General features: G+C 40.4%; 1 protein-coding gene across 2 annotated transcripts in view; it reads right to left on the bottom strand.

Annotated features, from left to right (window-relative positions):
- The window catches only part of TRIM33 (tripartite motif containing 33), a 149764-nt gene that overhangs the window by 8007 nt on the left and 118967 nt on the right, over positions 1–22790 (bottom strand). For both annotated transcript variants that reach the window (XM_017345956.4, XM_017345957.4), the window contains exons 12-17: positions 10523–10655; positions 8411–8474; positions 7795–7954; positions 6016–6365; positions 3236–3359; positions 617–691 (exon numbers count right to left, since the gene is read on the bottom strand). In XM_017345956.4, the coding sequence (XP_017201445.2) occupies positions 617–691; positions 3236–3359; positions 6016–6365; positions 7795–7954; positions 8411–8474; positions 10523–10655 (906 nt within the window). The remainder of the gene's footprint in view (positions 1–616; positions 692–3235; positions 3360–6015; positions 6366–7794; positions 7955–8410; positions 8475–10522; positions 10656–22790) is intronic.

Genomic DNA, 22790 nt, shown 5'->3' with positions numbered 1-22790 from the left:
TGGAAAAGACTCAACTGTATGTTTTTATCCAAATTAATATTTACAAAGAAATTATTTTTCCTCATAGTATACAGCCTGGAATCACCAAGACTACAATCTTAGAAATAATCCAGACTAATACTCTTACTGCATAGTTAAAAGAATAAAATCAAAAAGTATATAATTTCCCCAGTTATATGTTGGTTGATGGCAGAACTTAAGTCAAGTCTTCTGACTCCTAGTTATTCTTTCCATTATTACTACTTTGTGTCTATCTTAACATTAAAAGGTTGAAGAAATTAACTGGGTTCTCAGCAGAACAAAATCATGCAAAACAAATTTTTACAAGTGAATGTCACATTCATTTAGACTAATAAAATATATGATTACACAAGTGCCTAGTATGTTATCAGGTACTATGCGTAGGTTAAATACTTCATATAAGTTATCTTTTATAACTTCATGGTAATCCAAGGAAGTAAGAAACAGCATAAGGAAACAAAACTTGAGTCTTAGGAAGTTTAGGAGCTTATTCAAAAATTCTGAGTTTTAACACAGTCCAGGGCCAAAACCTATACTCTTAAGTACCATATGAGACTACTTCACCAGTGAGGGCATATTAAAGTACTCGACTCACCGAAACAGGAACAGGCTCCTGGAATTCAATACTTAGTTCATGGCAGTAGAGGTAAAGCAGAAGACGTTCACATTTCTGGTCCCCCCCAAAACAAACAAAAAAACAGAAAAGAAAAACATGAAATGTCTTCTCCCCAGATAGTCTTGAGAATGAGAACTTTATTACTACAGAATATTTTTACAACAAATTGGACAGAAGCCTCCTACTTACTAGACATTCAAATAAATATAAAAAGAAAATCGCTTCCTTTCTGTTTAGTTTCAGACTATCTTCTTTCCATTTTAAACAAGCAAGAGTACCTTTATCCTAAAATGCTAAGGTAATTTATCTATTAGTATGTCTTGATTACACAAGTGGAAGAAAACCATCAAAGCAATGTAAAGCACTTTGTGCAAAAATTAACAGACTACCTGGCATTAAATAATCACTGGGGGCTGGTGTGGTACAGCAGGTTAAGCTGCCACTTGCAACGTCAGCATCCCATATGTGAGGATGGCTGGAGTCCCAGCTGCTTTGCTTTTGATCCAGCTCCCTGCTAACATGCCTGGGAAAGCAGCAGCAGATGACCCAAGTACTTGGGTGCCAGCCACCCACATGGGAGATCTAGATGGGGTTCGAGGCTACTGGCTTAGGCCTGGCCCAGCCCTGGCCACTGCAGCCTTTTTCTCTCTCCTTTCTCTGTCACTCTTTCAACTAAATACATCTTAAAAAACAAAACAAAACAAAAAAACACCCATTGTTGTAACTCACTCTAAGTCCTCAAAACAAGCAAGACAAACATTATTACCCCTTCTTCAAATGACTGTACTCAAGTTCAAAAATACCAAAAAAACTGCCTTCTCAACCCAATTTTAGATATTTTAATGTTACAATTTTCTATTTATTAAAGCTTCTTTTAATTTAAGTTTATGAAACCCAAACACACATCTTCTCGTTGTAGATACAGGAAGAATTTTTAAATATATACATCAGATTGGAGCCAAACTTAACCCTAATGACCACAAAACTATATGGAAGAATATTTTGTCTTTGGAAATCAGACTACATATCAAATGAGCAGAAATCTGAGTAAAGAGAAAGGATTTTAGATTTCACTTTTTTTTAAGGTTTATTTTATTTATCTGAAAGGCAGAATTATAGACAGAGAGAGGGAGAGAGATCTTCCTTTTGCTGGTTCACTCCACAAATGGCCACAATTGCTGGGGCTGGGCCAGGTCAAAGCCAGGAGCCTGGAGCCTCATTTGGGTCTTTCACCTGGGTGCAGGGGCCCAAGCACTTGGGCCTTCTGCTGCTTCCCCAGGTATATCAGTAGGGAGCTGGATTGTAAGTGGAGCAGCCAGTACTCAAACCATTGCCCATCAGGGCTACTAATGTTGCAAGTTGCTGTTTAACCCATTATGCCACTATGCAGTCCCCTAGACTTCACTTTTAAAAAAGATTTATTTATTATTTATTTGAAAAGTAGAATGATGGAGGGGGGGCCAGAGAGATAGCTATCACTCTTCCAGTTGCTGGTTCACTCCCCAAAACAGGTGTTAAGCCAGGAGCCTGGAACTCCATCTTTGTCTTGCATGTGGGCATCAGAGGATACAAGTATTTGAGCCATCTTCTGCTGCTTTCCCAGGCAATTAGTGGGGAGTTGGATCGGAAGGAGAGGACCTAGAACTCGAACTGGCACTCCAATATGGAATGGCAGAGTTGAAAGCAGCAGCTTAACCCCCAGCACCTCAATGCTGGACTCAGACTTCATTTTTAATAGTGAAGGGAGGCTATTAGAAGTTAAGCAAGTGAGTGATAGATCACTTTAAAAAAAGAAAGAAAACTCTTCAGTGCAGAAAACGGACTCAAAGGGGACTAGAAGGAAGAACAGTTAAGAGAGTACAGTAGTCCAGTTGACAAATTATGATTGCTGCCTAGGGTAGTAATAATGATGGGAGATTACAGTCATTCTTGTTCCAATAAGTTTCTCACCTGAACAACAGAAATAAATGGTGATGCCTTTGAATGATGGGGAATACCAGGAGAGGAATGGTTTTTATATATTATTATTTACTTGGTTTTTGCCTTTTGTTTTTTTTTTTTTTTGAGGAAGAGGATTAGAAATGAAAATCTTAGTTTGGGACACATTAAATTTGAGAAAGCTGGGTATAAGGATCTAGAGTCCAGGGCTAACGACAAAGATTTCAGAAGTCACAAAAACACCATCAGAGGAGTAGCTCTAGTAGTTAATAAACGTACAATTCAAATCAGAGTAACTGCATTCAATTACTGGCTCTAGCTCCAGGCTCCAGCTTCCTAATACAGGCCCTGGGAGGCAGCAGTAAGGACTCAAGTAATTGGGTTCCTTCTACCCCCGTGGGAGATCCTGGACTGAGTTCCTGGGTCCTGGCTTTGGACTGGCCCAAAACAGATACCTGTTGTGGGTATCTGGGGAGTGAATCAGCAGATGGGAGTTATCTCTCTCTGCTTCTCAAAACATGTTCTTAAAAACCATCAAATGATGAGATTAAAATAAATTTTATTAAGCTATGTATATGCTACACAGAGGAGTAAAAAAAAGGATGTTCTAGGCAGACAATTACAGAACTCCCACTACTAAGTCAACTATTTGATACTTACCCTTTGGTCCACGGGGCTTAAACCCTGTGCAGTTTTCCCCTTTTTACTATGTTGCAAATTGTCACAATCATATTCAACTTCTGGCTTCCCAATATCTCTGCAAAATGTGCATATCCAGTCCCCACTAAACAGGGAAATAAACAAGACAATCAGTCCACATAATTAAAACAAAGCTTGCTTTAGAGAAGGTAGTTAACTAGATGCAATTCTCTAGTTTGTTTTCTTTAGTTTCTAATTTTTTGGGGACAAAGGAGAGTTCTACAGCTGTCTAATCTTCATAAGGTGAACTTGTGTGATAATAACTTCCCACAATTTTTTTGCAGCCAACTGATTATCTTCTATAAAGCAATATAAAAATGACACCTTTGCATTAAAAAGGTATCTCATTATAGGAACAAGTACTTGTACCATAGGTCTAAGACCAATTCTCTGAGGCCCTAGTATTATCATTACATGGACAAGATTCACAAAAGAAAAGGGGATAGGCTATAGAGTTCCTTAAGTATTTTGTACTTTTTTGGGGGCATGTATTAAATAGGCCAAAAATAAATGAATTATTTTTTATGGCCATACAGAAACTAGAATATATACATACCTGCAAACTAGAGTGCATGTACATATGCATACTCTTATCTTTTAAATCTGTTGTCTACTGTTTTTATCAGTATTTCTATCAAACTATAATTCTAAAATGACTTATTCATACTCATTCTATATACACATACATAAATATACAGACAGACAGACAGATAGAAATCCTACATCTAGGGATTGTACTCACTAATCTATATGTGTCAACAGTTAACAATTCCTTCCAAAGCATCTGCCTTTGAAAGAAAGCAGTCAGTGGCACAATCCTAACATACCAAAAAGAAAGAAAAATATGAAAAGCCTTAATTTCAAGACCAAAGTGTCGATGCTTTTCTTTTCTGCAACAGTAAAGAAAAAGAAGGCCTTTGATTACACTTGTGGAAAATAACTTCTTCCTAAGATTTAGTAAGAATTACAATTCTTCAAAAAAACATTGTGGTTCTGTTTATATATCCACTACTTTCCCAATCCAAAAGGTTGAATCTTCCAAAGACAATAGCGTCATTTAATTAAAATCACTGCATCTTAAGGAACTTCAGAGGAAATCCTAGCAAGAAAGAAGCTGAGTTTCCACAACAGTATTGGTTTATTTTCATTTAAAAACAAATTGTGTTGTTCAATGTGAATTAATGCTATAACTAGTACTCAAACAGTATTTTACACTTTATGTTCTGTGTGGGTGCAAACTGATGAAATCTTAATATATACTAAATCGATCTTCTGTATATAAAGATAATTGAAAATGAATCTTGATGTGAATGGAATGGTAGAGGGAGCGGGAGATGGGAGGGTTGCGGGTGGGAGGGAAATTATTGGGGGGGGGGGAGCCACTGTAATCCATAAACTGTACTTTGGAAATTTATATTTACTAAATAAAAGTTAAAAAAAAATCACAAACAAACAAACAAAAAAAACCAAATTGGGTATTAAAGGAGAAAGGGGAAGACTTAAACAAATATGCCTTTACTATGCTGTGGTCTCTGAAACCAATCAGATAAGAGATTGCGTGAACATAAACATAAAATTAGGGGGAGAAGGCTGGGGAAAATTTGATAAATAGGCACTAAGTAAGTAGTAAGGACTTCTGGGGTCCTATTGCACTGCAGGGTGACGACAATGTTAAATGTACTATATATGTCTAAAGAATTTCTTTAAAATTTACATATATACACGTTAACTGGAAGGGAAGAACTGGAACTCTTCTGAATAAAACCGTATCACTTTAGATGTAGAATCTGATCTCTGAAAATTAGCACGTTGCGAAAGCTCACTAGAGAATCGCAACAAGACTACTAACCTAGCCCAGCAAATCTGCTCCACTTTATCAGCTGGTATCACTAGCTCGCCTTGGGTGTTCATCAGTTCATCAATGACTTGATGCTTGAAACTGTAATTGGCAGGCATGGGATCAGTCTGAGGACAAAGTTCATAATCTCCCTCACTCTTTTATCTTTACTCCAAGTTCTTATTTACATAAGGAATTCGGCAACTGTCCAATCCGAAGTTAATGACCCCTACTAGTTGATCAAAGGAAAAGCCTGAGAATTCTGCAGAGTGCTTCAAAAGGCAGGCACCATCAATCAACTATTTCCAGTGGACAGAAGCAAACTATTCCCCTCTCACTCTCTCCCCTAAAAAACCGAAAAGATATTGAGGGTGTTTTTACAAAGGATTGTTTTCTTTTTTTTTTTTCTTTAGAATGCCTTTTGAAAGTTTTAAAAATGTTAAAAAAGTTTTGGGTATTACTCCCTAGAGCTGCCTCAAACTGAATTGTATATTCATAAATAAAATCACAATTGTAGACCATACAAAGATGATGACAACCGATAAAAACTCATTTTCATCTGGAAAGAAACTTTCTCCTACACTCTGATCTCCTTGGCTCTCTGGATTTTTATCTAATTTGCCTACGCTAAATGTAAACTCAAAGCCAGGAGAGGACAAGTACTCTTCATTGTGAATGTTACCCTTAAGATTCTAGACATTTTATTGTTCTATTTACAGTTTGTTTGGAAGGTAATACCAAAGAACTAAGAGGTTCCCCATTTTATAGAGATACTACACACTTGTAAAGGACATGCACCTGGAACAATTTCCTACTGTTTCTAGCCTATGAAAAGAAACAACAAAAATCAGATGAATGAATAAAGAAAATGTGATACAGAAACAATCAATTATTTTACTGGTACCTTGGGAAGCTAAGAAGGGTCGGAACATGACAAGTTAGATGAAAGACCTTTGGACATTTTTCACAGCATAGGAGATCCCCTCCATTTTGGCAGACAGCACACCAGTCTTCATTTGGGTCATCATCTTTGCTATTGCCGTCTCCTCCAATCCTTGCCGACCTGTGCATGAGGCTTCTAATAGGGGACTTTCCATTAACCAGGCTGCTGAGCCCTGACTGTTTGCAGCTTTCATTCATATCTGTAGGTTCGGTTTTCACATGATTTTCCAGGCTTGTTAATGTATCCAACTCACTCTCTAGGTGCAGGTTGGTTGAGAGAGGTGGTGTCAAACTACTCTCAGGACTGCTCAACTAAAACAAAACAATGACAAATTCTTGAAGAACCATTTAATCCTTATTGTTTCACAATATTTACTTGAAAGTTCTGTCAATATCCATATAGATAAGGTGACATAAAATTATTTTGTCAATCATTTTAGTGACATAAAGGAATAAAAATAACCTTAAATTTATTTAAGCATGCTAATATGTAATCTTATGGGGTCTGCCCCTCTAATATTGATTCACTCAGATAACAAGGAAATTAATTAAACTAAGCACACTGATTCAGAAGTGAGCACAGGGTTATTCTCATTATAGGATACTATTTTTCACACGAGAATTTGCTCATGGCACTTCAGCAGCATTCTATAATAATCCCCCTTTCATTCTACTGATGTAGGAATATTGTGACAATGTAAAGGAAATCTTCCACACCTTTATGCACCCACTTTCATGGAGGTATTTTCCAAATCAAGTTCTGTATCAAGAGGTGACACTGTTCCAAACACAAGGATAATTCTGTTTCATGCTCTTTTGTTCTCTCTCAAAAATACACACAAATAGGGGCGACATTGTGGCGTAGTGCGTTAAGTCCCTGCCTGTAATGCTGGAATCCCTTATCAGAGAAGATTTGATTCCCAATTGCTCCACTTCCAATCCAGATCCCTGCTAATGTGCTTGGGAAAGCAGTGGAAGAAGACACTTATGTGGGAGATCTGGATGGAGCTTTGGCCTAGCTCAGCCCAGTGCATCATGGACACTTGAGAAGTGACCCAGCGGATGGAAGATCTCTTTTTCCTCTGTAACTGTGCATTTCAAATAAATAAATACGCACTTATAAAGTATTAAATATGCTAATACATTGAGATGAAATTCCCACGTGCCAGTCTGAGGAAGAAGAAATAACAAAAATCTAAACTGCTAAACAAAGAGAGGCGTGGGTCTTTCTTTATCCTATAGTCTAAATTTTATGAAATCTTCCATTTGCTCTAGAATGGTTAATAATTTGTAAGCAAAAAGACAATCTTCCCATCACAATAAACTGATCAATAAACTGTTTTTATGTCAGCAACATTAATGCTGAGCTCCTAAGACCAGGTGAACAGCTAAGGCTCTTTTGTGGCCTGAGATTCAATGTGAATACAGAGAATGATAAATAAATTCAGAATACGATAGAACCCGATTTATAACCATGGCAACAAACAAACAAACAATCAAAAAACTTGACTAAACAGAAATTCAAAGATAATTCCAAATGAGTACATAATACAATTAAACCTTTTCTGATTACAGCTGCCTTTTACCAACAAAGTCGAGTTGGAGAAGAGGTATATATATGGAGTATGCCAGGCGCGAAGCTGACAGACTCTGGGACCTCTTCTCAGTCTAAGAGACTCAGAGACGTAAGAATCAGTGAAGTGACTTTGGGAAATCCTTCCCAGACCACAAGGGTGCTTACCATGCAGGCACTCCTCCTGCCATCCTCTGTCTTTTCTTGTTTTACAGTTCCTGAAAAGCTACATATTTCATCTTCAGTCCCAGGTTCTTGCTTGACCTTCACTTGATCAGATTTGAAACTAAGACTTGTCTTCTCAGCAGTTCTTCCTGATGACCCACAGCTAATTAACAACAACAAATAAAGGTCACAAATATGGTACAACAACTATATAAGAAAATAACCATATTAAAGTGAAGACAACAATTAACCTCATAGAAGATAAGGACACCTCATAATGTGGCTAACAGAAATATGGTATTGACCTAGATTCAAACTGTTTGAAAATACAGATCAAACTTCCAAAAGACTTTCTAAAAATACATTTTCTGGTCTGAGGCACTTACAGTAAACCACTTAAGGAATCTACTAAACAAGGCCCATGCAGGTTAAGAATCCTTTATCTAAAATGTTTGGCATGAGAAGTGTTTCAGGATTTTTTTGAATTTTCAAGTATTAGCATATGCAAAGTAAGATATCTTAGGGGTGGATGATAAGTATATGGGTGTTCATTTTGTTAGATATATTTGAAGTTTTCTTAATAAAAAGAAAAAAATATGTATTAATAATAAATACTCACCTGCCTCTACTGCCAGTACTAGAGGTACTAGGAGGTCTCACAGGTGTGTGAGAATTGGATAAACCTAAAAAGTAAGTCAAAATAAAAATCAAGCCATATAGGAAGATTCAGAATTCTACTTAGTAGCTAAGGAACTCAAGGTTATAACCCTAACTTAGAAATTCCTGGAGATCAGAGCCAGCTGCAAAGTTAGGGATGCCAAGTATAACCATTAACCAGCTTTCTCTCAGTTGATCCCAGAATCCTCCTTTGGGATGGGCATTTAGTCTATCAGTAAAGATGCCCACATACCATGTAAGAGTGTCTGGGCTTAAAACCAGGCTCCAGGCTGGTGCCGGGGCTCACTAGGCTAATCCTCCGCCTGTAGCGCCAGCACTCCAGGTTCTAGTCCCGGTTGGGGGCGCCGGTTCTGTCCCGGTTGCTCCTCTTCCAGTCCAGCTCTCTGCTATGAGCTCTGTGGCTCGGGAAGGCAGTGGAGGATGGCCCAAATGCTTGGGCCCTGCACCCGCATGGGAGAACAGGAGGAAGCACCTGGCTCCTGGCTTCAGATAGGTGCAGCATGCCGGCTGTAGCAGCCATTTGGGGGGTGAACCAACGGAAGGAAGACCTTTTTCTCTGTCTCTCTCTCATTGTCTAACTCTGCCTGTTTAAAAAAAAAACAAAAACAAAAAAACAGGCTCCAGCTCCTATGTCCAGCTTCCTGGTAATGTGGATCCTGGCAACAACAGTAAGCTAAAGTAGCTGGGTTCCTGACACACATGTAGGAGAGCTGGGTTGAGTTCCTGGCTCCCAGCTTCTACCTGATCCAGCCCCAGTGGGCAGTGAGTTAGCAAATGGTAGTGATCTATCTCAAGTTAATTAATTATTTTAAATTAAGAATTCTTTACAGTGCAACATTATTTAATCAATCCAAATCAAGTGAAAGCTATCTGCCATCAATCCCCAAATCATCTGATAAAATATTCTACTTAGATTCCTATATTATTCTTTTTTGACAGCCTGGAATAATTCTTAAGTCTCAAAAATTATGTGACTTGGGCCTGGCATGGCGCAGCAGGTTAAGCTGCCACCTGTGATGTCAGCAGCCGGTATCAGAGCACTGGTTTGGTCCTGGCTGCTCCTCTTCCGATCCAACTCCCCACTAATGTGCCTGGGAAAGCAGAAGATAGCACAAGTACCCGGGCCCCTGCCACCTACATGGGAGAGCCAAATGAAGTTCTAGGCTCCTAGCTTCAGCTTTCCTGTGATCATCTGGGAAATGAACCAGCAGAAAGGGAAATCATTTTCCCTGTCACTCTGACTTTCAAATAAATACAATAAATCTTTTTTTAAAATGACTCAAAAAATTAATGATGCACTATTCTTCCTCTAGAAACATTAGATGGTCTGATTCAGTAAGAAAGAAATAACATTTATTTACACTGAAACAAGTGTTACATAACCACTTATGGACTGTAGATCTTTTAGGAGCTGCTTTGATCATGCAATACTATGAGTCTCAATTCAATCACCTGCTTGGAGTCAGTAAAACTGGGATTTTGAAGACAGCTACACCTCATGGAAATTACGGTAGTAAGCTTTTCATGTTAAAATTACAATCTGAAAATTCACTTATCTTTACTCAATTCTTGTTTTTGGAATGTTCCAATCTTTCATTATTTTACAAAGTATTAAAGTTTGGTTAAAACTCAAGAACTCTGAAACTATTTGCATCCTTAAGTATAAAACATGGAAAGTAAGTGCATCTAAAAACAAGGAAAAGAATGTGAATGGACATAGGTACTTTAGAGTTCTGAACAGTATAGAGAATGCATACGTATTCATATTACTTAAGACAGACTGACTACAGTATTTGAACAAAAGTAATTAAAACAATCAGGAAAAAATACGTTATTTTGATGGTTAATTTTAATGTGACTACCTGGCTAGGATATGTACTGTTTAACCAAGTATCACTCTAGATGTTGCTGTGAAGGTATTTTTTAGATGTAATTAACATTTAACTCAGTAGACTCTGATGTGTTTTTCTGGAGAACTCCAACTAATATAGATATTGAGACACATTTCTTTTTGTAGGTGTGAAAGAAATGAGGCATTACTCATTTGCTTTACCTGATGATCCTGGAGAAAGAGCAGAGGGTCCTGGGGAGGGATTCATGGTGCTTGTCGGCTGTGGGGGTAGGTGACTGCCTGAGATGTATCTACTTAGTAGATTATCTAAACTACTTGAGCCAGCATCTTCCAGCTGAAAAGACAGAAAATAAATTTCCTTTAATAAAGCAGTGAATTTCATTAGTGTCACACTTAGCAATTCACTAATAAACTAGCAAATCATTCAATATCAAACTCAGTTTAACAGCTGCTTCTTTAGACTTCCTGAAGACCCACACAATATAAAGTTCATGTGAGTAAAACAGTATCAACTGGACAAGGCAAATTCTAATAATCCACTAAATCCTATAAGTTCTATTATGAAAATAGCTCTGGCACACTGTGACACTTTTGCCTTTTCTCAAAACTGCTACTGAACCCTATTTTTAGCATTCTTGTCCCTCAACTCCCTCCTTCCTCCCTCTTTTTCAATACCCACAGTCGTGCCAGAATCATTTACGTAAACCGAAATGGAATCGTGTCAGAAGCCAACTTTAAAGCTCTAAAAAGTTCTCTTTTAAACATCTGTTTATTAATCATTTTCATTTACTTAAAAAGGCAAGAGATGGGGGAAGATATCTTCCATCTGCTGAAAAACTCCCCTAGCGCCCCAACAGTCAGCATTGTCCAGGCCAAAGCCAGGAGCCAGGACTCCACCTGGGTCTCTCACATGGGTGGTAAGGCCCAATTACTTGAGCTCTCATCTGCTCCTAGGATGTATTAGCAGGAAGCTAGACAGAAGCAAAGCAGCCAATACTACAACCAGCACTTTGGGAGGGGGGAATCTACAGTAGTGGTTTAACCCACTGTATCACAATTATGTGCGCCCCTCTTTTTTTTTTTTTTTGACAGAGTTAAGACAGTGAGAGAGAGAGACAGAGAGAAAGGTCTTCCTTCTGTTGGTTCACCCCCCAAATGGCCGCTACAGCCGGTGTGCTGCGGCGATCCCAAGTAGGAGCCAGGTGCTTCTTACTGGTCTCCCATGCGGGTGCAGGACCCAAGCACTTGGGCCATCCTCCACTGCAGTCCCTGGCCACAGCAGAGAGCTGGACAGGAAGAGGAGCAACTGGGACAGAATCCGGCGCCCCAACCGGGACTAGAACCCGGAGTGCTGGCGCCGCAGGCGGAGGATTAGCCTAGTGAGTCACAGTGCCGGCTTATAGGGCGTTCTTAAAGCCACAGAAAGTTTTTATATAAGGTCCCATATATATATAGTCCCTTATATTACATGTTAAAAAAAAAAAAAAAGAAACAAAAAAAGGAAATGTGAAACCCTTTCATTCTTAGAGGCAGTTGAATCAAGTCAGAGAATCTGGCATTATAATTTTGTGCAGATCACCAAACTGAATGCCAGTCTATATTTCAGACTGTAATGAATAGGAGAATACCTATGTAAAGCAAAAGTAAAAATATACTAAATAAAAACTACCTTAAATTTTACACTACTCCATTAGTCAAATCGTTCTCACTTAAATTATTAATCTTCTTGCTTACTGGTCTACTTATACCTACACTTGCCTCCTGTCAATCTTCTCCCCTACTGGAGGTCAGATTACTTTTTATGCAAATCTATTTCTCAATCAAGACAGGAAACTGAACACAGGTACTTACTTCTTCTATTTTCCTCTAACTGATTTTTACGGCTATAAAATAAAAAGGATATTTCTCTATCTCTCTTTCTCTCTCTCTGTCACTCTTGCCTTTCAAATAAATAAAAATGAATCTTTAGGGGCTGGTGCTGTGGCATAGCAGGTAAAGCCACCACCTGCAGTGCCAGCATCCCATATGGGCACCGGTTTGAGACCTGGCTGCTCCACTTCCAATCCAGCTCTCTGCTATGGCCTGGGAAAGCAGTAGAAAATGGCCCAAGTCCTTGGGCCCCTGCACCCGCATGGGAGACCTAGAGGAAGCTCCTGGTTCCTGGCTTCAGATTGGTGCATCTCTGGCAGTTGCAGCCATTTGGGGAGTGAACCATCAGATGGTAAACTTCTCTCTCTCTCTGCCTCTCTGTTAACTCTCCCTTTCAAATAAATAAAATAAATCTTTAAAATAAATAAATGAATAAATCTTTAAAAAATTAAAATAACAAAGGGGGATGTCATCGTGGCACACGGGTTGAGGTGATATGTATTGACACTGGCATCCCGTATCGATGATGTACCAGTTCTGAGTCCCATCTACTCTGCTACTGATCCAGTTCCTGTTAAGGCATCTAGTACTTGGGTCCCTGCATCCACAGGAGAGACCCCCCCCATAGAGTTTCAGGCTCCTGGCTTCAGCCTGGCCCAGTCTTGGCCGTTGTGGCCATTTGGTGAGTGACCTAGGGGAAGGAAGATCTCTCTTTTTCTCCCTCTCTGTCCTCTTCAGTCTGCCTTTCAAATAAATCAATCTTAAAAAAAAAAAAAAAATCCCATACTGAAAAGATGAAGGCTGAAGGTGAGTGGGCTGTGGGTTAGCTGAAGCAAAAATAAAGGAGAGTAACAATTATGCTTGCCTACTTTTTTTTTTTTTTGACAGGCAGAGTGGATAGTGAGAGAGAGAGAGAAGAGAGAGACAGAGAGAAAGGTCTTCCTTTGCCGTTGATTCACCCTCCAATGGCCGCCACGGCTGGCGCGCTGCAGCCGGCGCACTGCGCTGATCCGAAGCCAGGAGCCAGGTGCTTCTCCTGGTCTCCCATGGGGTGCAGGGCCCAAGCACTTGGGCCATCCTCCACTGAACTCCCTGGCCACAGCAGAGAGCTGGCCTGGAAGAGGGGCAACCGGGATAGAATCCGGCGCCCCGACCGGGACTAGAACCCGGTGTGCCGGCACCACTAGGTGGAGGATTACCTATTGAGCCGCGGTGCCGGCTGCTTGCCTACTTCTGAGTCAGAGCTGCTGGCCAAGGGCTCCCTTGTAAGCTATAGTTATAGAAGAACTACTCACTGCAACTCTAGTCAACTGTAAGGAGTTGTAAAGAGGGATGGCCCTAATGAAATCACAGATAGAAGTGGGACTGATTTCATCTAAACATACTGGAGGAGCAAATGACTAAAAAAGACATGTCACCCATGCTGACTCCCACTAATTTTACTCTCAACCTGCAATTTTTTTAAATTTACTTTTTAGTTATTTGCAATTTTTAATTTCTGTCAAGACAGACAACCCTAAGGGTAGAAGATTGGAAAACTCAGAGGCAAACAGGACCCATGGAATAAAAGGGCTTCCTTGAGGCCATCATAGTTTCCAACAGGAAATGCTAACTGAAGTATTTACCTAGAGGCTTTACTAGACACAAAGAATCACCACAAGTGAAGTTAAAAATCTATCCAGAAAAAATTAACTTTCACTTATAAACTCATTAAGTCAGATTTTTGAGTGCACCAAAATATATAGTAAAAAAAAAATGCAACAGAAAAATGAGCAGAGACCAGGAGACTGGCCCAGCAGTTAACATCCTTCAGCTGAAGAGACACTTTGAGCCGATATCAAAGTGCCTATGTTCAAGTCTCAGCTCTGCTTCCATTCCAGCTTCTTGCTAATGTGCACCAAAGAAGGCAAAAGGTTATGGTTCAAATATCTGAATCCCTGTCACCCATGTGGAAGACTCACACTGATTTCTGGGCTCCTGGCTTTGGCCAGGCTCAGCCCTGGTGTTGTGGGTGTTTGGGGAGTGAACTAACAGAAGATCTCTGTTTGCCTGTCTCAATGAATAACCAATGTACATAAGACAACCAACCGTATTAAAGACATGAAAATGAAATCACCATCTCATTTTTACCTATTAGATTGGAAAAAAGGAAAGAAAAGAATGACTATTTACCTAATACTAGGAAGACAGTGCAGAAATGGGCATTTTCAAATACATAAGCTGCCACATTATTTTTGTAGAGCAATTTGTCTATATCCATCCGAAACTTAAAAAGTGTATTCGTGGGGCTGGCACTTTGGTATAGCAGGTTAAGCCACCACTGCCATGCTGGCATCTCATATGGGCATAAGTTCGAGTCCTAGCTACTCTACTTCTGATCAAGCTCCCTGCTAATGCACCTAGGAAAGCAGCTGAAGATACTTGGGCCCCTGAACCCAGTGGGAGACTTGGCAGAAGCTCCTGGCTTCCAGCTTCGGATTGGCCTAGCTCTGGACATTTAGGCCATTTTGGTGAGTGAACCAGTGGATGGAAGATCTCTCTGTCTCTCTCCCAAAGTTACTCTGTAACTTTTGCCTTTCAAATAAATAAATAAATCTTTTTTTTTTTTTTAAGTGTAATCACTTTTGAATCAGTAATTGCACATCAATCAACTTAGAAAAACATGAGGGCACTTCAAAATCTTCATGAAAACATAATTTCTGTTAATTCCACTTTTCTATGAACTTTCTGCAGTATTCTTGTATTAATGTATCTAAAATTTTATGCTCCTTATGCTTCAATGCAGCTTTCAAGATAAGCAACAAATGACACACAGTAAACCACATGTACAGAAGTGCACCATTTTATATGTTCTTACACAACACAGAACTTGAGAACCAAAATCAAGAAAATAGGGACGTGTGTTTGGCACACCAGTTAAGGTGTCACTTAGAATACCTGCATCCTCTATCAGAGCACCTGGGAATCCCCCACTCAGCTTTCAATTCCAGCTTCTGGCCCCCCGGGCACCCTGAGAGGCAGCAGGTGACAGACAGCTCATGCACTTGAGCCTGTAACCCACATGAGCACAGGGGAGACTCAGATTTTCAGGTTCCTGGCTTCTGCCTGGCCCAGCCTTGGCTACTTGAGAGCATGTAGGGAGCTAACTAACACATAGAAGTTATCTTTCTCTGTCTGCCTTTCAGATAAATAAATGAAAAAATACATATTATTTATTTTTTAAAAATGTGAACACATCATATCTATCACCCCCAGGGTTTCTCATGTCAACCTCCCAAAACTAGTCCTCAAATAACACTTGCCTGCTTTCCATCATTTTAATTTTTCCTACAGTTTTATATAAATGGAATTACATGTACTGTGTACTTTTTTCCATCCATTTTTTTTCACTTGGCATAATTATTCTGAGGTTTATGCATGCTATTGTATCATGTTCACTCTTTTTTACTGAGTTAATTACTATACATTGTATGGATATACAAAAGAAGTTCAAAAATTCATGGAAAAACAGAATTAAAGGGTAACACTTACTTCAACTTTCTGAAGATCCCTTGTATAATCTGTCCACTTACCCATAGCTGGATATTTAGGCTGTATTTGACATATTACAAATACAGATGCTATGAACATCCATGTACAAATCTTTGTATGGACATATATTTCATCTTTTATTTGGCAAATACACAGATGTGGAATGACGAACTCATTATGGTAGAAAGATGGTTAATGTTTTACTTTTTCATCCTTATCAACTGTGGGAGGGGTCTAGTTCCTCTCACTTTCTCATTAATTCTTGCTATAGTTAATGTTCAGTCTCTATTTTTAGCCATTCTAAAAGGTGTGTTATGGCAAATCTCACTGTGATTTTAGGTTACATTTCACTAATAACTAATGATAATAGCATTTTTCACAAAAGAATTTTTGTTTTTAATGCTAAAATGATGAATAAACCAAAGGTTTACCAAGAAAAGGCAGAAAGAAATATAATGCATGCAACAAAATAGAAAGCCATACAGATTTAAAAACAAGAAACCAATACAAACTGACTTTTAAAAGACTAAAAGCAAAAGCATAAAATGCACAGACCATTATTTATAATGAATAGTAGGTGTGTATATATAGTATAAACTCATTGCCTGCTATTTTAGGTGAAAATAAGTAAGTCAACATTTACAAAAATAGGTATATACCAAGAATCCCACCACGCTGTACCCCACCAAACCCTTCAAAATGGCTTATCACTGAGCTTATGCAATTTAAAGAGGGTCCTACATGATCTGGTTTCCATTTTCCTCTGCAGAATTATTTCATACCACTCCCACTTCCTCTTGTCCCCTTTCCTAACTGGCCATTTTTATGTTCTTCAAAAGTGCCCAGGTCCTTCATACCTCATAGATTTTGAAGTTTTGTTTCTTTAAGGAAATCAATTTACTTTTTTTTAAAAAAGATTTATTTATTTACTTATTTATTTGAAGGACAGAGTTAGAGAGGCAGAAGCAGAGGCAGAGAGACAGGTCTTCCATCCTCTGGTTCACTTCCCAAATGGTGGCAACAGCCAAAGCTGGGCCAATCTGAAGCCAGGAGCCAGGAGCTTCTTCTGGGTCTCTCAAACAGATGCAGGGGCCCAAGGACTTGGACCATCTTCCACTGCTTTCCTAGGCCATGACAGAGAGCTGGATGGGAAGTGGTACAGCCCAGACTCGAACTAGCACCCATATGGGATGCTGGCGCTGCAGGCAGCGGCTTTACCTGCTACACCACAGCACCAGCCCCTGGAAATAAATTTACTGCTGATACTTCCCTTGCTAGAACTCCAACTCGGCCTCCAGGTTTCAAAGAATACTTTGCAACCCACTAGATTTACCTTGTGGTTTCATCTTCTAATAAACTATGCAATTTATTTTAAGTAGAACTTGGTACAAGAATCGATGAATGTCTCCATTATCCTGGCAGTAAACTCTGTTATACCAGGTCTGGCTGTGGCATAGAGGGTAAAGTTGCAGCCTGCAGTGCTGGCATCACATATGGGCACCCGTTCGAGTTGCGGCTACTCCACTTCTGATCCAGTTCTCTGCTATGGCCTGGGAAAGCAGTGAAGAAAGGCCCAAGTCGTTGGGCTCCTACACCTGCGTGGGAGACCCAGAAGAAGCTCCTGGCTCCTGGTTTAGACTGGTCCAGCTCCAGCCACTGTGGCCATTTGGGGAAAGAACCAGTGGATGGAAGACCTTTCATTCTCTCTCTCTGTCTCTCTGTAACTCTTTCAAATAAAAATAATAAAAAAAGACATGCATATCATTTGTTGAATGAATGGTCCTTATTTTCCAATTAAACTTCAATTCTTTCTCCTCTTTCACAAAGTTTACTTAATAATAATGAGAAGTTGGTGTTAAAAGGTGAAGGAAAATAAAAAATTAACGTTTAATCTTACCAACAAGTACATGGGAGGGGGAATTCTACTATCATTTTAAGAGTTAAAAATGAAAGAATGGCAAAGCCAATATTTTTTTTTTTTGTTTTTGTTTTTTTTTTTTGTTTTTTTTTGGCAGGCAGAGTGGACAGTGAGAGAGAGAGACAGAGAGAAAGGTCTTCCTTTTGCCGTTGGTTCACCCTCCAATGGCCGCCGCGGCCGGCGCGCTGCGGCCGGCGCACCGCGCTGATCCGATGGCAGGAGCCAGGAGCCAGGTGCTTTTCCTGGTCTCCCATGGGGTGCAGGGCCCAAGCACCTGGGCCATCCTCCACTGCACTCCCTGGCCACAGAAGAGGGCTGGCCTGGAAGAGGGGCAACCGGGACAGAATCCGGCGCCCCGACCGGGACTAGAACCCGGTGTGCCGGCGCCGCTAGGCGGAGGATTAGCCTAGTGAGCCGCGGCGCCGGCCGGCAAAGCCAATATTTAAATCACAAAATCTGCTCTTCCCGTAAGTGGCCTGATGTAACCTATGAAAATAGTTCGCTATTCTCTCAATCCAGAATAACTCACAAAATCATGAAGTTCAAATCCTCCTTTTACTTTAAGAACACTTGAGAAAACTACTCAGGCCATCAAGGGTACACATATCCAAAAAGCTACCAACTACCTGAAAGATGTCATGTTAAGGAAACAATGTGGGCCAGCACTGTGGCATGTAGGTTAAGCCTCCACCTGCAGCACTGGTTCGAGTCCTGGCTGCTCCTCTTCTGATTTAGTGCCCTTCTAATGCACCTGGGAAAGCAGCAGAAGATGGCCGAAGTGCTTGGGTACCTGCAACCCATGTGGGAGACCTGGAAGAAGCTCCTCCTGGCTCCTGGCTTCAGATCGGCCTAGCTCTGGCCATTGTGGCCATTTGGAGAGTGAACCAAAGGATGGAAGACCTTTCTCTCGTCTCTCCATCTCTCCCTCTTTTTGTAAATCTACCTCTCAAATAAATAAATAAATAATTTTTTAGAAATGATATCCAACTATTCCAGCGTCATGTGTCTGTTTTATTTGAAAGTTAGAGTTACACAGAAAGAGGAGAGAGAGAGAGAGAGGTCTTCTATCCGATGATTCACTCCCCAGTTGGCTGCAACAGCCAGAGCTACACCAATCTAAAGCCAGGAGCCAGGAGCTTCTCCTGGGTCTCCCACATAGGTGCAGGGGCCCAAGGACTTGAGCCATCTTCTACTGCTTTCCCAGGCCATAGCAGAGAGCTGGATTGGAAGAGGAGCAGCTGGGACAAGAACCTGTGCCCATATAGGATGCCGCCGCTTCAGGCCAGGGTGTTAGCTCGCTGCACCACAGCACTGGCCCCAATAAATAAATCTTTAAAAAGAAAGAAAGAAAAAGCAGTAATGTGTGTCACTCATCATTACAATGGTGGAGTTGGTAGGTGTGCCTAAAGGGGTGGACATAGTCACTGCTCCAAAAAGGGTGCTAAATTTCTGTTGCACATGCCTAAAAATGCAGGGTGATGCCTAACTTAAGGGTTTGGATATAGAGTCTCTGGTCACTGAATACATCCAGGAGAACAAAGAACCCAGGATGCTTCAGCACACCTACAAAGCTCACAGTAGGATTTACCTATACATGCAGCTTCCCCCTGCCACACTGAGATGATCCTCACTGAAAAAAAAACTGTTCCTAAACCAGAAGAGGATGCTGACATTGTGGTGCAGTGGGCTAAGCCCCTGCCTTTGGCGCTAGCATGCTGTGTGGTCACTGGTTCAAGTCTCAGCTGCTCCACTTGCAATCCAGCTCTCTGCTACGGCCTGGGAAAGCAGCAGAAGATGGCCCAAGTCCTTGGGCCCCTACACCTGTATGAGAGATCTGGAAGAAGCTCCTGGCTCTCGGCTTCAGACTGACTCAGCTCCAGCCATTGTGGCCATTTGGGGGAGTGAAGCAGTGGATGGAACACCTATCTTTCTCTGCCTCTGCCTTTCTATAACTCTGCCTTTCAAATAAATAAATACAACTTAAAAAACAAACAAACAAAAAACAAGAGGAAGATGTGGCACAAAAGAAAAAGATTGCAGAAGAAACTAAAACATATAACTCAAGAATAAATTCAGCATAAAATAAATGTAAATTAAAAGAAAAAAAAAAGAATCACAAAATCTGACCTCAGATTTTATTATCTCCTGCAGTTCACCTAACAGCTTGGGATCTCACACTCCTTTCATGTGTGGTAGTTTTGTAAATAAAACTTCTCCTCCCTAGAATATCTGTCTTCCTTAACCTTCATTGCTTAACATTCTCCTATTTACCTTTAAAAGTCAAATTTAGGGACAGGCATTGGGGCTGTTTAGGATATGCATATCCTGTATCAGCATCCTAGGACTGAGTCTCCCCTCTGCTTCTGATCCAGCTGCCTGACAATACACCTGGGAGGCAGCAGCTGATGGACCAAGCACTTGGGTTCCTGCTACCCACTTGGGAAGACCTGGATGAAATTCTTCGCTCCTGGTTTTCTCCCGGCCTAGCCTTAGTTGTTTTGGGCATATGGGGAATGAATCAGCAGAGAGAATATATTGCTCCTCTGTGTCACCCTGCCTTTCAAAAATACAGTATCTAGGGGCTGGCACTGTGGCGCAGCAAGTAAAGATGCCACCTGAGGCACCAGCATCCCATGAGTGTGGGTTCTAATCCCAGTTGCTCTACTTCCAATCCAGCTCTCTGCTATGGTCTGGGAAAGCAGTAGAAGATGGCCCAAGTGCTTGGGCCCCTGAACCCATGTGGGAGACCCGGAATAAGCTCCTAGCTCCTGGCTTCGGATTGGCCCAACTCTGGCCACTGCAGCCATTTGGGGGAATGAACTAGCAGATGGAAGACTTTTCTCTTTCTCTCTGCCTCTCTGTAATTCTTTTAAATAAATAAATAATCTTTATATTAAATAAATAACTGAATCTTTAAAATATATGTATGTATGTGTATATAAATAAAATCTGTGGGGCTGGCCCTTAGCGTAGCAGGTAAAGCCACTGCCTCTGACTCCAGCATCCCATATGGATATCAGTTCAAGTCCCGGCTGCTCCACTTCCAATCCAGCTCCCTGCTAATGCATCTGGGAAAGCAGTGGAAGATGACCCAAATACTTGGGCCCCTGCACCCATGTGGGAGACCTGGAAGAAGCTCCTGGCTTCTGGCTTTGGCCTGGCCCAGTCCTGGCTGTTGTGGTTACTTGGAGAGTGAATCAACGTATGGAGGACCTCTCTCTGTAATTCTGTCTTTCAAATAAAAAAATTCAAACTTAAAAAAAAATCACTTTTAAAAATTAGTCAAAATTTAAGATTATTCTGATTTCCACAGGCAAATTCAGATTCTTCTATTCTTCCACTGTCTTTTATATATGACAGTACTTCAAAAAGTTTGTGGAAAGTCATATTAAAAGATGTTCATTTTGGTGCAAAATAATTTTGAAATCCATGTTTTTTGGTAACATATTTTCCATAAACTTTTTGATGACCCCTTTTAGATATGTACTTCAAAAAAATTTTTGCACCAAAATTAACATTTTAATTCCTTTTGCCAGACTTCTCAAGTCCCTTCATTCATCTACTTGTAGCAATAATATGAATTGTTTTGACCTTGATTAGAAAACTCCATTATATGGAAAACTTTTAGTTAGGAACCATTTCCCTTTGATCCTTATAGAACCAGTACCTAGGATTTAGCATATGATACATTGTCAAGTAATTGGTGAAGAAAAAAATATACAAATACATTAATAATAGTGAATCTTATGTTCAGAAATTCTCTGGAGTTATACTGTATGAAGATACAAATGCCTGATACTGCAGGTATTTGGGGAGTGAACCAGTGAATAAACTCTCTATAACCACTTAAATAAATAAAATAAATTTTAAAAGTGAAGAGGTTTATAGGAGAAAGCATGGATTCTGTTCTTCCCACTACAGTTTAAAAAATTAATGAAGGGAACAGATACATTCTGAAGTTGTTGCCTTCATCCCAAAGCTCTTCCAGGCAGAATGACCAAGGAAGTCTAATACAAGCTTACTTCCTTGATAACGCCCACCTTTTTAAAAAAAATTTATTTTTATTTTTATTGTTTTTTGACAGGCAGAGTGGACAGTGAGAGAGAGAGAGAGAGACAGAGAACGGTCTTCCTTTTGCAGTTGGTTCACCCTCCAATGGCCGCCACGGCTGGCGCACCGCGGGTGCAGGGCCATGTGGGTGCAGGGCCCAAGCACTTGGGCCATCCTCCACTGCACTCCCTGGCCACAGCAGAGAGCTGGCCTGGAAGAGGGGCAACCGGGACAGAATCTGGCGCCCCGACCGGGACTAGAACCCGGTGTGCCGGCGCCGCAGGTGGAGGATTAGCCTAATGTCCACCTTTACAAAGCACCTACACCTCCTCCACCTGCTTTCTTTGGGACAAAAGAACTGAACCAAGTTAGAATAAGACTAGCTTAAATAAGCTTAAATCTAACATTAGCAACTATCCTTCTTTTATAAGTTTCTTAAGAACTAGAACCTAGTTTTTCTTCTTATCTTCAATATCCATAGACAATAGCAGCAAAGTACTCCTTAACACTGTGCAGATCTTTGTTTCACCAGGGCTATCAATACCATCCCTTCCAAGACATATTATCTCCTTGGTATTGTTATGGAGAGCAGAGAGGGAATGAGACTTACAAATCAGGAGTCTGGGCTTCTAATTCTAACCTTTGCACTAACCCTATGACTCTGGAAAAGTCACTAACTTCACTTACATCAGTTAAATAAGGACATTATCATAGCACGTGATTTCAAGCATTAAAGTGATAAACTGTGAGAGTATATTGTTATTATCAACTTTAATTTAGATGCTACTTTATTATTTCCATTTCAAAATTTTCTATTCTATTTATTCAGTCATCTCACCACCAACAAAAACTATCATTCTCTTATCAAAAAAAAAAAAAAAAATCTCCTAGTGTCATGGAAGCAATCAAATTGAGAGAATTCACGGGGCCAGTGCTGTGGCATAGTGAGTAAAGCTACCACCTGTGATGCCGGCATTTCATATGGATGCTGGTTCATGTCCTGGCCACTCCCTTTCCAATCCAGCTCCCAGCTAATGGCTTGGGAAAAGAAGTAGAAGATGGCCCAAGTGGCTGGGCCCCTGCCACCCAAGTGGAGATCCA

This window comes from Oryctolagus cuniculus, chromosome 7 (assembly GCF_051225735.1).
Source record: "Oryctolagus cuniculus isolate XC-2025 breed Fujian yellow rabbit chromosome 7, ASM5122573v1, whole genome shotgun sequence".
Lineage (NCBI taxonomy): Eukaryota > Metazoa > Chordata > Mammalia > Lagomorpha > Leporidae > Oryctolagus > Oryctolagus cuniculus.
The sequence above is the reverse complement of the archived record's forward strand: the minus strand, read 5'-3'. Positions and strand labels throughout refer to the sequence as shown.